We start from the raw sequence: 17,781 nt of genomic DNA on the forward strand, positions 1-17,781 counted from the left end.
GTCCCATCCTTCTGAAGTATGCAAAAGGTGTGGCAAAGACTGGGATTGGACTAACGAACGCAGATCAGCAAGTTACAGACAAGGTAACCCTTGGCCATCAGGAAATGCCCTTAGGGGCCCCTGCAGGCCTCAGCATCAAATTTGGCTCAATCATTTCTTCTCAGCATTAGAGAAACTTGTCCAGAGAGCAATTAAAAGACTTAATAACAGCTGTTAAAAATCACACTGCTCTAGATGTGACCAAAGACAGAAAAATCTTCTATAGATACAACAAAAAGTTCAATAGAGATTAGAAAACAAGTATTTGGGTGAACTGCTATAAATGATCAGATATCAAAGCAAAAAATGCATAGAAATGGCATTAAAATTGAGAGCTTGATGGACACAGCTGCTGATGTGACAATAACTTCACCAAAATCTTGGCATCTAGATTGGCCCCTCAGGAGGTAAATGTACAACTTATATGGCCAGAAGGACAAATAGAAAAATTAAACCATATGTGGTTAACATAGCAATGAATTTATGGGGGTGTGATTTGTTACAGCAATTAATAACACAGATTAACTGTAGGTCCTGGAAGCAGGGAGCAGTTTTCGGGGTGTGATGGAGGAAGGTCATTGGTTAAAAAATAAAGAAACTGCCTTGGCCCATTTTATTGGTTAGAACATAGGTGGGTGGAGTAAACAGAACAGAATGCTGGGAGGGAGAGGAAGTGAGCTCAGAGACGCCATGCTCCCCTCTCCCGGGCAGACGCGATAGCTCTGCTCTCTGAGGCAGACACATGAAGCTCAGGCCCAGGATGGACGTAGGCTAGAATCTTTCCCAGTAAGACTGACGCTACACATATTATTAGAGATGGGTTGATCAGGATATGAGAATTAGCCTGTAAGGGCTAGAGTTAATGGGTCAAGCAGTGTTTAAATGAATACAATTAGTGTGTTGTTATTTCGGGGTATAAGCAAGCAGGCAGCCGGGGTGCTGGGGACACAGCCCCACCGCTCATATTACAGCAGGGGTGGCGGGCATGCTCATGCAGTTCTCTTTGATCCATGTCCCCTTTCTCAGAGCTGCACCCCATCCTCCGCATGTGACGTCCTCAGCATTGTCTACTAGAGACGCCCTCCTGATATTTCCAGTTACAGCTCTCTGCAGCCTCCCCTCCACCCCAACACCTGCCCCAGGCCTTGTTGCTGGAAGGACTGTGAATGCGGTGACTCCAGGTTAAAGAGAGGGGTGCTGGTGTCCTAGAAGGACCTTGGGAGCCTTGCTGTATCTTCCACAGAGGCTAACAGTGAAGCAGGAATGGTGGACCTGGCTTGGCCCTATCTGCTGCCACTGACTCTTGTCACCTCTACTTTGTCAGTTCAGTTCAGACCTTTCCCTGTCCCAGCAAACTTTCCTCCTACTCTACTTGGATCCAAATTCCTGTCTGAGACAGGTTCCCATATTCTGTTTCCTGTCAGTGACACACTGTGCACCCCACACAGGTAGCACAAACTCAGGCCTGGGAGTTCATCATGCCACCGGACTGACTTCCTTACAGGTTAAATGTTGTGGTCTAGGACCTCCTACTTCTCCATCTTCTCACGTAGGGCAAGGTTCTTTTTAAATTTATTTTATTATTATTCCTACTACTTTCAAGAATTTTTAATTAATGAATTAATTTACATTCTGACATCAGTTTCCTGCCGCTTCTCTCCTCCCAATCCCTCCCCCACATCTCCCCTCTTCCCTACACAATCTCCTCCTCCTCCGTGTTTCCATTCAGAAAAGGGCAGTCCACCCACAGATATCAACAAGACAGGGCATAATAAGCTTCAGTAAGACTAAGCATCTCCCCATGTACTAAGGCTGAGCAAGGTGACTGTATGAGTTGTGGGCTCCCAAAATTTGCAAAAGAGTCAGAGACAGCCCCTGCTCCCACTGTTAGGAGTTACATGAGAAGACCAAGCTACACAATTGTCACATATATGCAGAGGGCCTAGGTCAGCCCTGTGCCAGCTCGCTGGTTGTTGGTTTAGTCTCTGTGGGCCCCTGTGAACCCAGGTTAGATGATTCTGTGGTTTTTCTTATGATGTCCTTGACTCCTCTGGATGCTACAATTCTTAATCCCCCTTTGCTGCAGAATTCCCAGGGGAGAATCTTAAGGGGACATAGGGAACCTTAGATTGAACTGGAAAGTTCTACACAGTCAGAGACTGAGACTACAGAGAGGGAGTAACTCATAGACATGCCAGAACAAACTGTAGGAAATGTGACTCTAAATTCCCTTACCAGGGCCTGGGAAATGACTCAGCAGGGAAAGGTGTCTGTATCTAAGCTGGGCCAGAGTTCAACCCCAGAAACCACATTGCGAAATTAGAGACTAATTCCAAATACCCCTCCCAAAGCCCACAGAGTAGCCTTCTCCGAAGCGAAGCAACACTGGTTCAGGAGGAGATCATCCATACTGAGGAGTCAGCCCAGAAGTATGGGGTCTGGGTTGTGCTGGACCTGCAGGTCAGTGGATAAAGGAGCAGAGGGATCTTTTCCTCAGTGCTTTGTAGCTGCAGCTGCTCCTGGACTTTTGGAATAATAATAATATAATAAATTCATGCTGCAGATATCTGTGAGTGTGTTACCCCTAGGAGAGGACAGTGGTTTGGCACCCTTTAAAAGGTACACTTGTTAGGCATATAGAAGTTCCTGGAGTACCACAGGCCTCAGTGGACCTTAGTGGTCCCTGGGTTTCCTTCACCATACACCTACCCTGGTGCAGGCTTGCAGAGCAAAGGGCGTGTGTGCTCTGGGCCTATCAGCAACTCTCAGGCTCTTATCAGAAGTTGAACCAGAAAGGGCTTCATGCCCAGTGTGTGTGCAGTATTTACACACTCCTAGTGTGGACCCCATTGACCTCCTCCTGGGCCTCTGCACTCAGATAGTGTAAACTTCCTTGATCTCTTCCTAAGTCTCCCCAGTCAGAGCCACTGAATTCACTTCACCTGTGACCCCTGCTGTGGGCCATCAGGCTCTGGGAGGTCTCCAGGGTTCTCCAAGCAGGAAGGTCTGCCTGACTCACTCATAGCTGCTGTTTGGAGTATTCTTTCTCTAGATTCCTGGGCTCAGAGTCAGAGATAACTGTAAAAGGGATGGAGTGTGCCTGTCCTCTTCTGTTCCATCCTGGCCTGTGAAATCCATGAGAACATCAAAGTGATGGAGGCTTACAGATGATGCTCAGGGTTACTAAGAAGGGATGTGTTAGATGTAAATTTTATAGGTGACACACCTAGAAACAAAGAAGCTGAGAGAGCAGGCCAGTCTGGACTACATACAATGCTCTGTCTCAAAAATCAAAACAAAAACAAAAATCACAAAAGAAGAAATTTGTTCACTTTAATTTCATTTTCAACAGTGACTCCTGGTCTGGCGTATGGCTTTTTAGCTTCCAATTACAAGGACATTTTCACTCCATTACACCTTGTTTCATGGCAAGGTTTTCTTTGAAGATAAAGCATTGTGGGTGTAGGCAGGCTCTAATCAGGACCATTTCTGTAGGTTTTATCTGTTGCAATAACTGTCAGTCATCACAGGCAGGAGCCCTCAGTGAGATGCATGGACAAAGATGCTGTCTGGAAGGCCATTGTGTGCAGGCAGCAAGTCACAGGACAGGGTGACACTTGACTGAGAAAGATGTTGGAAGTCACTCTTGGGTGGCTGTGAGTGGCTGCTGCCCTGGCCTCATCCACAAAGGTGGCACCAAAGATGCTGATTCCTGCGGGTCAGATGGGGAGGGCTGCAGCAGAAGATTTGCTTGGCCAATTTGGCAATCAGGTCTGCCAGACTCTGCAGTGTTGAATGTGGTGCTGTGGGAGGGGAGGGGCCAGGGAGGTGGAGCTGTAGAGGTGACACACAGCAGGAGGAGGGTCTCCCTGGACCCCTCCCTGCACTCCCAGGCAGAGAGGATCAGGTCTGCACAGCATCCAAAGCAAGACATTTTCTGAGGTAAATAAGGATCAACAAACCCATGGTGTCCAAACACTTATCTTCACCCAATGTCCAGACTGAGAGCCTGCGGGTCTTTTAGGTCCTTAGGTGACTGTCTGTCATGCCCTCATTTCCTGGTCCCCAGCACAGCAGGCCAGGACTTTGTGTGCAGTCGCGGCTGTGCTTCTCCCAGCAGCTCTCATGTCAGTGCTGGCACAGATGATATTGTGTCATTGTGTGTGTGTGTGTGTGTGTGTGTGTGTGTGTGTGTGTGTGTGTGTGATGGAGGATGTTGAAGTTTTTCCCCCATCCCCCAGGACCTGGAGATGCTATGAGATTCAAGTTTCATGCTCAGGACACCTGTGAATCTGTTTGACTGCCAGGTGTGTCCTGGAAGTGGAATGGGAGCATCAGAAGGTCCAGAAATGTCCAGGAGAAGAGCATCTTATTTCCATCTCCCTGTCCATATAAGGAAGGCTATTTCTAATTTTTATGGATCCCAAGAACTCTTTGATTCATCGTGACACAATTATTCTACTTCATCTCCCACATTATTGATTTATATTGTAACTTTATTGTTGTCCCTAAGCTTTTTAGGCCCTGTAATAAAACTTTCTCTTATAATATATTCCATTGTACAAAGATGACAAATGGTGCTCAATCTGTCTCTGTGTTCACCTAAAGCATTTTCTCTATCATTAAAGGGCTCTATCCCCCATTGTCTAGATCCTGATGCTCACAAGGCCCCTGCATATGACAAACCCAGGCCATCCTAGGATACTACCTTTTACATTGCCTTGAAGGCCAGCCATAGGACATCACCAAAATGATGAATTTGTAAAGCCAATCTTCAACACCAGAAGGCAGAGAGAGAGTTGAGGATAAGCTTCAACTGGGCTCAGAAGCTGGGCAAAGAGAAGGGCCCTTCATTTGAGTGTGGGAGGCGTAAGGCCTGGGATTTCCAGTAGAGCAGTGCTACTCAACCTGTGTGTCAGGACAACTTTTGGGGTCGCATATCAGATATTTACATTATGGTTCATAACAGAAAAATTACAGTTATGAAGTAGTAACTAATAATTTTATGTTTTGGGGCTCACCACAGCACACGGAACTGTATTAAAGGGTCACAGCATCAGAAAGGTTAGAATCACTGCATTATGGCCTGACAGTGTTATTGAAGTGTTGCTACACACACACACACACACACACACACACACACACACAGAGAGAGAGAGAGAGAGAGAGAGAGAGAGAGAGAGAGAGAGAGAGAGGAGCAAGAATTTCAGTGTCTTTCAAAGAAACCAGCATGACCTAACATGAAGGGGACCTTCATATCCTAAGACCACCCTAAGGGACAAGGGACCCTGAGGGTGCTGTCACTACTCTATGAGTCTTGGCAGCACAGAGGTGTCATGAGGATGAGGTCACACTTAGAGTTCCTGCCCTTTCACTTCTCTCCACATGCGACATCTTGAGTGTGTTCCTTCTCATAGAAGCCCTGTGGCTTCTATTAACTTTCTGCTCCCTGATCTTCACTCCCATACCACATTGGGTTAAAGGGCCAGAGATCATAGTGACTCCAAGTTCATGTCAGGGATCCTGATTCCAGAAGGACTTCAGATGCTATGCTCTGTCTCTCTGAGTCCAGAGAAGGAGGAGAAACTGCAGAGTGACTTTGCCCTGCCTGCTGGCTATTGGCTTCCAGTGGTTTCTACCCTATCAGCTGTGCTGCAATAAGAACTTTGCACCTGCCCCAAGAAAGGTATAAATTTCCTGCCTGGGCAAGTCCTACCTTCTCTGCTTCCTGCTGTAATGAGACTGTCATCTTGTAGTAGCACAGAGTTAGCCCTGGCATTCAATATGCCACTCGGTAGAATTCCTGGCTGGCTGTTTGCTGTGGCCTGTGGGCTCCTGCTTCTCCTTCTCCACGTGCATGGTGAGCAGAGGGACCAGGGCCAGAGCTGCCCAGTTCTGCAGAGTCGGAGGCTGAGCTTGTGGGAGGGAAATACCAGGGACGGAGGAGCTGTGGAGGTGACAGATGAAAGTGTGGATTTGTGAGCCCTCTAATGCCCACTCTAAAGCCCACAGGATGGGCTGTGCGTAGCACAGGAGTGTCGGGGATGTCTAAGGTTACCTTGTACTTAAGGAGCCAGAAGGGACAGAAGAACAGGAGGGACATGTCCCTCCTCTGTACGTGGTTGTGGCTAGAGCTCCAACTGACCTTGGATAGTGACAACAATTCCTTCCTAATTTCAAGTGGCTCTGAACCTGTCATTTTGTTGACTACAGAAGTACCCTGTCAGTCTTCAAGAGGGTCAGTGGGCAAGGTTTCCAGTCCCAGGTACTCATCTCCACGTCCCACAGGCAAACTGAGAGGACCCAAGTTACCTTCCCCGTGTAACTCTGTGACAACAAGGTAGGAATTCCCGAGTGTGGTGACAACTGATGACTTCTCTCCAGCCACAGGCCAGGACTCAGCCAGCCCCATCAGGAACACACACACAGGGCAGGTGAGAGGAAGCCTCGTCCATGTGAAAGACGGTGAACTTGGTGTCTATACCTTCCTGGGGATTCCCTTTGCCAAGCCACCTGTGGGACCACTGCGTTTTGCACCCCCGGAGCCCCCTGAGCCATGGAGTGGTGTGAGAGATGGGACCTCCCATCCAGCCATGTAAGTTTTGGGGTCCAGGGGACTTCAGGCCTGAGCTCTAGGCCACACTCCTGTGCTTCCTCCGTCTCAGCTCTATAGCAGTGTTCTGTCTGTCCTGAGGGCATCTCCCATGCAGTTTTCAGAGGAATGTGCTAAGGATTCGAGAGGAACAACTGTGCCAGGATCCTGGGTCAGAGCTTGATGCCTATAGGGACTTAGCTGCAGGTTCTGCAATGAAGAGCAGAGACTAAAGCCATTCTTCACGGTCACTGTGACCATCCACCGTCCAGGTGTTATTGTCTAAGGAACAGGTGCACCTGCTTTCCACTGGAGACAATGTGGAAGAAGGAGGTACTGTGAGAGTCTGGAGTGAGATGAAGAATGTCTCACTACCCTGTGGGATTTTCTTTTTCATCCTATGGATGCTATGTGAGCACGGATTCCCCAATACCCGAGTACATTTGCTTGTTTTCTTTTGCTGTGATAGAGGACCCTGACAAAAGCAATGTAGTGAAGAGAGATTTTACTATGGGTCACAATTCCAGGAAAATTACAGAGACTGAAGTTTAAGGGAGGTGATTCCATCCCTAAACAGGAACAGGGCCTAAGGGGGTACATCTTGTTTGATGTTGGCTCACAGGTGCTGCGGCAGAGAGGAAGCTCACCAAGACACTGGAGGAACTGGCTGGTCCTCAGCTAGCTCACTCCAGTTACTGTGTGTGTGTGTGTGTGTGTGTGTGTGTGTGTGTGTGTGTGTGTAAGGTTAATTGGAGCTGGCAAACTTTGAGTCATCTTGCACTTGCTGCCCATGAGACCAGACAGTGCACACAAATCTCAGTCCCTTTTGATTATAGCAAGTCATAATCAAAAGCAAGAACTCCAGGTCTGCCAGTGTCTTAGGATGAAGGTCAGTGCAGCTGCAAACTGTCAAGTAGAACCAAGTGCAGACTATCCAGAGAAACATCATTTCTTCAAGGTTTAAACAGTCTCCAAACAATTTCTCAGCCTCTGCTGACTAACCCAAACACAGCAAAGGGATTTGCTGACTCGTTTCTCTCAATGCCAGACACAGAGGCTTTACTATACGTGTCACTTAAAGCGAATCATAAAGGTTCGCTTACATATCACTACAGACACATGCCTGCCTGCTAATGCGCTACTCACTCTGTCCATTCTTACACAGTTCAGAAGCCCCTTCCAGGGAATGGTGCTTCATACAACAGGCAGGAATTTCTCTCCATGATTATCAAGATAATGGGCTACAGGCAAGCTCACAAGATCTAGGTCAATAGTGCTCAACCTGGGTCATAACCCTCGAGGGGTCACATAACAGATATCTTGCATAGCCGATATTTGCATTACTATTAGTAACAGTAGCAAAATTATAGTTATGAAGGAACAGTTAGGGTTGACCGTCACTACAACATAAGGCTGATCTAGACCATCCCTCATTTTGATTCTTTTCCCAGGTGATTCCACATTGTGTCAGTCAACAGTCAAAACCAACCCCCACGCCGGGATTTAAATAGCACAGAAAGGATGAAAGTCAGTACAGGAAGGCGACCATCTCATAGAAGATGGCAGTAGTCCCCATATTCCCCATATTCTAGCCCTCAGGGCGCTACTACCCAACCAGAGGCCTCCCTAAAAGTACTGCTCCATCCCCATTTCCTCAGAGCTGGTGGCCTTTACCTTGGTAGGAAGGGTCTTCAGAGAAGGGTCAGATGTTAGCAGGAGGAAATCATGGAAAGCAGTAGCTGAAGGTGGCTGAGAGAAAATTCAGACTAAGATTTAGGATTGATTATCACGTATCTTGGACTAACGGGCTTCCATGTTCTCCAGGTGTCCACAGATTGATGTAATGAAATCAGACATTGCAGAGAAGATGAATCTGATCGTGCCTCCTATGTCTATGTCTGAGGACTGCCTGTATCTCAACATCTACACACCAGCGCATGCCCATGAAGGATCTAACCTGCCTGTGAGTGTTAGCTGGGAGAGAAGATGTTTCTTTCTCTGGAATATTGGAAAGGAAAAAGTAATTCTGAGATCTTCTGTAGTTTAGACCCTGATTAGTAGTCTTTCCTTAATGGGGTCAAGAAGGTGATCCCAGCCATATTGAGCTGCTTAAACCTGTGTGTGGGACTCAGAGCTATGGAGCTCTGAGAGTTAAGAGGCTCTATGTCTTTGATTAAACCAGAAAATCTTCTATCAATTTGAACCTGGTAGACCCACTCAGGAGGGTGCTCAAGGGCTGCATATTGACATCATCAAAATTCCTAGCTGCAGGTTATCTGTTGTGCCAATGGGATCTGATGTCTCTTCTGATTAGCAATCAGGAAAGACGCACATGGAGACACTCCTGTTTGCTCCACTTTGATGAGTCTGAGAGTGATGATGTCATGACTTGTGATGTAGAACCATTAATCTAGGCTGAGATTTCCTGATGAGGAAGTGGAAATGGAAATATGTTTATAGTCCTAGAGTACCTCATTTGTAGACCATGTCCTGAAATTCTGAGGAGATCTGTGTGTATTGATTTGCACAGAGGCAAAGCAGATGATCATCTAGTAGGCAGTCCAGTGGAGCTTGGGCTGGGTGTGGGCCTCCTGGCATCTCTGTTGATTTCTCCAGGTGATGGTATGGATTCATGGTGGTGGACTGGTTGTAGGAATGGCTTCCATGAATGATGGATCCATACTGGCTGCTACTGAGGATATAGTAATTGTTGCTATCCAATATCGCTTGGGTGTCCTTGGCTTCTTCAGGTAAGCCTGGGACTGGGCTGGACAATAGAGCCTGAGTAGAGCATAGACAGACCTGTAATTCCTGTTCCTGTCACTTCTCAGCACTGGAGACAAACACGCTACAGGCAACTGGGGCTACCTGGACCAAGTGGCTGCCCTACGCTGGGTCCAGCAGAATATCGCCTACTTTGGAGGCAACCCTGGCCAGGTCACCATTTTTGGTGCTTCAGCAGGAGGAACAAGTGTGTCTTCACTTGTTGTGTCCCCTATGTCCAAAGGACTCTTCCACAGAGCCATCATGCAGAGTGGAGTGGCCCTGCTGCCTGACCTTATCTCTGACACATCTGAGTTGGTCCACACAGTGAGTGTCCTCATCAATACCAGTCCTTACTTTGCTACCTCAGTCCTTGCCTGTAGTATTCTGTTAATCTCTTAAGTGGGATAAGCAAGGATTATGAGAAATAATTTCTTCCCATTAATTTCTGAAAGGTGTAAAACTTAGACTCCACCTCCCCTCTGCTTTATGCGTGATGGGCATGTTATGTGACATAAAAACTGTGCACAGTGGCTTCCACCAGTGGCAAAAACAGATATGCTTGTTTCTTATTACTGTGAGAAAGACCATGACCAATAATAGATACTTGAGGAGGAAAAGGTTAACTTCAGCTTACAGTTTATAGTCCATCTTGAAGGGAAGTCAGAGTAGACATTCAAGCAGGTTGTTAGAGCCTAGAACTGAAGCAGAAGCCAGAGAGGAGCCCTATTTACTGACTTGTTACCCATGGCTTCCTCAGTTCTTAAGTAGCTCAGGACACCTGTCCGTGGGTGGCACTGACCACAATATGATGGAGCCTCCTCCATCAGTCAATTATCAGGAAATGCCTGGACTTGCCTATGGGCCAATCTGATAGAGGTCTTTTCTCCGTTGATGTTCTCTTTCAAGACTACCCTGGCTTGTGTCAAGTTGGCAAAGAAAAAAATCTAACCAGGCTTGCTGTGCAAATATGAGGCCCCGAGTTCAAATCCCCGGAGCCCACAGAAGACTAGAGGTGGTGTTGGTAAACCCAGTGCTCCTATGCAGAGAAGGGAAGTCGAGAGAGTAGAGTCCCTGGAAGGTCATAGTTCAGCTAAGCTCTTATAGACAAATGCACACAGGAGGTAAGGTGACAAGTGACACCTGAGGGTGTTCTCTGAACTTCACTAGCAAAATGCGATACACCATACCTATTGTCACACATGAACAACACACACACACACACACACACACACACACACACACACACACACACACACGAAACAACAGCAAGAAAACAAATACACGAGTAGAATGATCCCTTTTCCCAACTGTCAACTCTGAGCAAAAAAAATAATGTGAACAATTCCACTTAAGTCCTTTCATACACAGCAAACAGCAGGATGTGGTATTTAGGGGCAAAGATAATTACTTGGAATCAAGGAAACTCTGCTCCCTGCTGGTAGAGATGAACCAACCTGTGTCTTTTTCGTTTACAGACAGTAACCAACCTTTCAGGATGTGAGGCCAAGGACTCAGAGGCTCTGGTGCACTGCCTACGAGAGAAGACTGTAGAAGAGATTTTGACTATCAACCAGGTTGGAAGAATTGTGTGACTTGGAGGATCTGGTCACCAGCATGTGGGATGGCTAGTCCTTACTAGTTGGACCAGTTAACTTGTCTCTTGTTAACTAAATACTGTGAGCAGAAAAAAACAAATAGGCTAATTTTGAGGTTCACTTTCTTCTGGAGTGAGCATAGCATTCTTGGATGAGACAGGAAATGGGGGAAATCATGTGGGTATTCAGTGGGCATCAGAAAATTTATGTGATTGATCTTCAGCACTGACCCTTAATGCCCCATAGGTCTTCACTATGATCCCTGGTGTGGTGGATGGAACGTTCCTACCTAGGCACCCTCGAGAGCTGTTGGCCTCTGGGGATTTTCACCCTATCCCCAGCATCATTGGTGTTGACAGTGATGAGTGTGGCTGGGGAATACCCTTGGTGAGACCTGGTTCTAAGCCCCTGGGGACCTAAACTCAAGTGGAGGGTGGTGGGAACTCTCTAGAGACAACCCATCCTATACTTAAGACTCTCCTCTACTTCCCAGTTCATGGGCCTTGATCATGTCATAAAGAACATAACCAGAAAGACCCTGCCAGCTGTTCTGAAGAGCAGAGCAGCACACATGGTAAGAGACCTTGGCTCTTGTCCTGATAAAGAGGGTTCCCATAAATTTTTCTCTGATGCCACAAATAAAAGTTACTGTATGTGTGTGTTTCTGTGTGGATTCAACCCCAAGGCTCATATCTTTCCCCCATACCCTGTTTCATCCCTGGCCACATTCCTTAGTCAGAGGCTTCTGTCTATCTATCCAAGAGCCTGTCCTACATTACCCTCCCTAATACCTTCTGATGTAGATGCTGCCTCCTGAATTTAGTAACCTTCTGATGAAAGAATACATGGGGGATGTTGAGGACCCCCAGACCCTGCAAGCACAGTTCAGAGAATTGATGGAGGACTTCATGTTTGTGATCCCTGCACTCCAAGTAGCAAATTTTCAGCGTGAGTACATCTGTAACAAGACCAAGGGCAGGGGGAGGTCAGAGCTGTGAGCACCAGATGACATCCCTTGTGTACAGGACTGACCCACATCTTCATCAGCTATCTGATACCAGGCACCTGAGGACACTTACCTCAGTAATTCCTTATGTCTAGTTTAAAAGAGTGATGCCTTATTTGGGACTAGATGGGGAAAAACATGATTGTTACTCTTGGTGTCTTGTCAAAACTGCTCATCTGGGAGTGCCAGCATTACTGTTTAACAAGTTTCCCATAGCCAATGCCCTAGCCTGGAGTTTGACACTCAACTGTGATTCCAGATAACTTTAGAGCAAGGTTTCTTGTCACCAAAGGTTGGGTAGAAAAGCTTCATGTGTGAAATCATTATGTCAGCATATGTCCTCACTCCCAGGTTCCCATGCTCCTGTCTACTTCTATGAATTCAATCATCAGCCCAGCTTCATCAAACATGCCAGGCCATCCCACGTGAGGGCTGACCATGGTGATCACGCTGCCTTTGTCTTTGGCTCTGACTTCTGGGGCTTGAAACGTGAGTCTTCCTTGTTTTCCTTGAGCTGAATGGAGCCCTTGATTGTTTCCTGTGGAATTACTGAGCTCTTAGGACAGTTGAGGAAACTGAGGCTCTGGGAGAGAATGTAGTCGAGTGAGAACCATTTCTGAACTAAGGGAGAAGAAAAGAAAACTTTAGCAGGGTTAGAACATGAACCTTTCCTAGTCCAGCTTGTGTTAGCAGGAATGAGCACAAACTGGGGTAGAAGTGAACCTGAGTAGAGACTTGGGTGGGTGCTGGGTTCTGAGTGCCGAGTAAAGAGAGCATACACCAGGTCTAGAATTCAGACCCAGGCTACAGTTGAAGCCTAAGATGCAGGGCTAGGCTGTGGTTGCTATAGTAGAAAATTGGCACCTACATAAGGCAGCTAGGACTTTTACCCTTTTCTTCCTTTGTCTGCAGTTGACCTCACTGAGGAGGAGAAGCTGCTGAACAGGAGGATGATGAAGTACTGGGCAAACTTTGCAAGACATGGGTGAGAACACACCCCTCCCTCAACCTCTTTGTGGTTGGGTCTCCATCCAGGGCTCCTATGTAGATGTGTCTCATTAGCATATGTAGGATCTTAATTACGCCATATTCTTCTCCAGCTTGGGGCACACTAAGGCAGATACTGTCCAGATTTAGTTTCTTCTCATCCCACAGAGACCTGCTGTGTGAGTCACAGTATTGTAGTACTGTTCTTTAGATTTTCCCTCTCAGAGAAAGATACAAAACTAGATAGCTTCCCTTGGTTTATATGGATGAGACGCTAGTGAGTGTCCTTTGTGTTCTACATCTGTACACCAGTCCTCCTGCACCCTCTGGCCCTTGGCTCTGACCCACTGCTCTGACCCAAATCAAGGGATGATCACACCTTGAATGAGAGAGACCTCACCCTTCCCTATCGGTGACATACCCACAGGAACCCCAACAGTGAGGGTCTCCCCTACTGGCCTGAGTTGATCCACAATGAGCAGTACCTGAAGCTGGACATCTATCCTGCTGTGGGTCAAGCCCTGAAGGCCAGGAAGCTGCAGTTCTGGACAAAGACTCTGCCTCAGAAGATCCAGGAGCTAAAGGGGGCTCAGGCCAACCATGTAGAGCTTTAGTGCCAGTTACAGAAAAGATGGGTGGAGTTGAGGGAAGATATGGACATCCTGAGATTAAAAAGCGTGTTTATTTTTCTTTATTTGTTCCGACACTCACACAAGCATTTTTAACCTCAGTATTTGCTCTTTCATTGAGTATGACAAACCCTCTGTATGGTACTCATACTTCTGGACACATTTTATTAGACTCAATAAATGATCTCACAACCATATGGATGTGTGTTCCCCTCATCTTCTTTAACACTTCACTCTTTTAGGCTCCCTCCTTCCCATCATCTTCCCCTCATTTTCATTCTCCTCATCTCCAAGACTCAGACCCTCTTCAAATAAAACAGAAGCTTCAGGCACTGTTGACTTCAGGAAATCCCTTGTCCTCTCTCAGCTAGTTCATGTTTTCTCATACTTCTAAGTTGCCAATAGAAAATCTGATTTCCCAAAATCCATCAACTTCATTAGTGTGTAGTGCTGTTCCTAAAAAATCATAAACTATAAATTCAGCTCTTAGCGTCTGTGACCTCAGATGTCTGCACACTGAGAATGGAGAATTATATGAGCCCATGCCAAGATAACAAGACTCACATCTCAGAAACAAAGCAAAAAAATTATAATCTCTGGTGTGGGACAATTGTCTATATTCTGTCAACTATATTTTAAATAAACACTGATTGACCAGTAGCCAGGCAGAAAGTATAGGTGGGTCAATGAGAACAGAAGAATTCTGGGAAGAGGAAAGCCTAGTCTGCAGTCCTGACCCAGCCACAGAAAAAGTAAGATGTGACTGCCCTACTGAATAAGGTACTGAGCCACATGGCTAACATAGACAAGAATAATGGGCTAATATAAATTATAAGAGTTAATAAGAAGCCTGAGCTAATGGACCAATCAGTTTATAACTAATGTAGAACTCTGTGTGATTTCTTTGGGATTTAACAATTGTGGGAACTGGGCAGGACAGAAACCTCAGACAACAAATCTCAGTAATTTACAAATGGTAACAAATAAACCTTTTGTAGACTGAGAAATCCAGGGCTCAGACCTCCACAAATTTGCTGGGTGGTGAGATACAGGTCTCTGGCTAGAGGTCTCCATGATTATATCTTCTGTCCTCTGCTGGTAGAATTTGTAAACAATGACATTCCAAGGACAATGTTAAGTCTCTGTTGACTTGAACTGGGGACAGGGAAGATTTTCCTGTGAGACTGACCATGCAGGTTGTTTCCATTCTTTGTGTAGAGAATTTATTAAAGTTCTTATTACAACGTTGTTTCTGCTTTTCAGTTCTGCACACACACAATAAACTTCCAACAGGGAGCCAGAATCTGTTCTAGACTTTTGATATTTATCTCATTTTAGTGGCTTGAGTGTAGATTTTTTCATGGGGTTAGGACTTAATTTTAGGGCTTGTGCACATTAGGTAAGTGCTCTATCCATGGACTATAGCATCAGACCACTGTGGACTGTGTAAATGCAATCAGTCTCTTAGATGTCTCTTAGTTAGTCTGAAAATAGTCTCAAGGCTTGCAAGTGCCACCACATCATATTCAGAACAGCCCTAATGCCCCCATCAAAAGCTTTCCTTGGGTGCCTTGCTATCATTCACTACCTTTGACCACTGTAACCAAGACATTGCTTTATCTTGCTATATTGGGGCTTGTCACCAATGAAATAGAAGTAGAAAGTTGTGTGACTGGCTATGTCACTTTACATAATGTTTTTGTTTCCTTTTATTGTGGAACTCCATCCAACTGTGCACACGACACATTCTATCTGCTTACCCTAACTATGGGCAACTGCTTATTTTCTCTCTGCTGCTGTTCCTTTCTCATTAGTGCTAAGAAAATTCAAGATTAATAAAGCATTATGCAATCATTTCTGGGGGTATTTTCCATCCCTTTCTGCTTGTTTAACATATCCTTTATAGTTTGATTTAAACTTTCTATAACTGCCTAATCTGTAGGAATATTTGGTATACCTGTAGTATGCTGTATATTATAATAAGCAAAAAACTGTTTCACAGACACATATTCTTGACCATTGTCTGTCTTTATTGTCCAGATATACACATGATGGCCATAACCTCTAATAAATGTGTGATTACTGAATCAACCTTTTCTGATCTCAAAGCAGTTGCTCATTGAAAATCTGAATCAGTGTCAGTGGTGTGATGTGCATATTTTAATTTCCCAAAATGTGCAAAGTAGAACACATCCATCAACCAGATTTCATTCCTTTGAGTACCTTTTGGATTACTCCCTGCAGGTAGTGGTGTTTGATTATAGAAAGAGGAAGTAGGATATCTCTTTATAATCTCCTTAGCTTGTTGCTATGTAATAGGAAACTCTTTCTATAAACCTTCGCTATTGACATGATGTTTTTTGAGAAATTCTGAGCATATTTACAATAAATAATCACTAAATTTCTGCATTACCTTGTGCTACAAGACCTGGCAGACAAGTATGGGATCGTATATATGTTATGTATAAGGAACAAAGCCTATTCCTGAATGTATCTTGAAAGAGTATGAATAATATCCTCAATTCTGTATTATCTGATATAAATTTGGTGGTTTCAATATGCAAGATAACTCTTTCTGCAAATTGCAAATCAGTAACTATATTGAGAGGTCCTTTAAAATCCCTTAGTATCATGAAAACAGCATATAGCTCTGCTTTTAAACAGAATTTTAAAGGCTCTGTTCCACCTTACTTAAATCTTCTGAATTGTATCTTGCCTTTTCTAATTTATGTGAATCAGTATAGAATGTATGGATTCCAGGTATTGGTGTGTCACGAAGAATGCTGGGAAGGATACATGAAGTTTTCTTTATAAGGTTAATTGTATCACTTTTGGGATAATTGCTGTTAATCTCTCCTAAAAAAAATTAGACCAAGCTCCTCACCATGCTTCATTATCTTCCCATCATTTTTTAAATTTCATTAGTAGTAAAAGTCACTATAATCTCTGCTGGTCTATTCCTGCTAATTGACAAAGTCTGAATTTTCCTTTTATAATTAATTCAGAGACATTTTCCACATAAAATTTTAATTTTTTACTTGGTTTGTATGGTAAAAAGATCCCTTCAAGATAATATCTTCCCTCTGCATTAAAATTCTTGTAGGGAAAATTCTGGAAGGCAATATGACTGGAATGCAATTAGGATTTGGATTCACCCTATCTACATGTGCCTCCTGTAATTTCTCTCTAATGATAGTCAATTCCTTTTCAGCTTCAGCTGTTAATTCCCTGAGAATTTTTTAAATTTTTTCATCATCTAAGGTTCTGTTTAAATGAATTATTAGATCAGGTGTTATCCCAACAACCAGTCATAGACTGGAAATGTCTCCTAACAATCCTTGAAATTCATTAAGAGTTTGCAGTCAGTCTCTCCTAATTTGTACCTTTTGTGTTCTAATTTTCCATAAACTTATTTTGTAACCTAGGTAATTGACAGAATCTCCTCTTTGTGGTTTTTAAGGAGCAATTTGTAATTCCCATCTAGACAAAACTTTCTTTACTCCTTCAAACATTCTTTCTAAACTATCTGCATTTGAATCAGATAGAAAAATGACATCCATGTAATGGTGAATTATAGATTTAGAAAACAGCTTATGTATTATTTCCAGTGGCTGACTTACAAACTATTGGTACAGGGTGGGGATAGTGAGCATTCCCTGTGGGAGGATTATCCACTGGTATCTCCCAATAGGCTGAGAATTATTATAAGAAGGCACTGTGAAGGTAAATTTTTCTGTCTTTTTCTTGTAAAGTTATAATGAAGAAACAATCTTTGAGATCAATAACTATGAGAGGCCATCTTTTTGGTAACAGAGAAGGAAGAGGAATTCCAGATTGTAGAGGGTCCATAGGTTGAATAACATTGTTAATAGCTCTTAGATCTGTCACCATTCTCCATTTTCCAGATTTCTTTTTAACAACAAATATAGGAACATTCTGGGGGCTGGTTGATTCTCCAATATGGTGAACACCTAGTTGTTCCTGTACCTGCTATTCTAAGTCCTGCAGCTTTTCTTCAGTTAGAGACTATTGTCTAACCCATATTGGCAGGGCCGTTAGTACCTCTGAAGGTTTGCTAGTTGCTTTGTGTACTTGTACAGCCTGAATGGCTAGTAACCTTTGTGCATAGTACCTTATAATATCCTTTCCAAAAACATGAGTTTCTGG

The 17,781-nt window shown here is 44.6% G+C and overlaps 1 protein-coding gene across 1 annotated transcript; it reads left to right on the forward strand.

The window, feature by feature from the left end:
* Positions 1-5,750: 5,750 nt before the first annotated feature.
* Positions 5,751-13,811, forward strand: LOC121446758 (liver carboxylesterase-like). Its single transcript, XM_041649530.1, has 12 exons — positions 5,751-5,899; positions 6,424-6,634; positions 8,456-8,594; positions 9,248-9,381; positions 9,463-9,721; positions 10,873-10,971; positions 11,239-11,379; positions 11,486-11,566; positions 11,796-11,940; positions 12,350-12,487; positions 12,911-12,983; positions 13,413-13,811. Exons 1-12 carry the CDS (start codon positions 5,776-5,778, stop codon positions 13,597-13,599), a joined length of 1,731 nt encoding a protein of 576 aa, XP_041505464.1. The 5' UTR covers positions 5,751-5,775; the 3' UTR covers positions 13,600-13,811.
* Positions 13,812-17,781: the final 3,970 nt, after the last annotated feature.

This window comes from Microtus oregoni, unplaced genomic scaffold (genome assembly GCF_018167655.1).
Source record: "Microtus oregoni isolate MIOR12 unplaced genomic scaffold, Mior012 000004F_ref0000308, whole genome shotgun sequence".
Lineage (NCBI taxonomy): Eukaryota > Metazoa > Chordata > Mammalia > Rodentia > Cricetidae > Microtus > Microtus oregoni.

Coding starts and splice junctions, on each gene's coding strand:
- LOC121446758 (XM_041649530.1), top strand. CDS start 5,776: ATGAGACTGTCATCTTGTAGTAGCACAGAGTTAGCCCTGGCATTCAAT. Junction 10,972..11,238: donor AGATTTTGACTATCAACCAG/GTTGGAAGAATT, acceptor AATGCCCCATAG/GTCTTCACTATGATCCCTGG. Junction 12,984..13,412: donor GCAAACTTTGCAAGACATGG/GTGAGAACACAC, acceptor ACATACCCACAG/GAACCCCAACAGTGAGGGTC.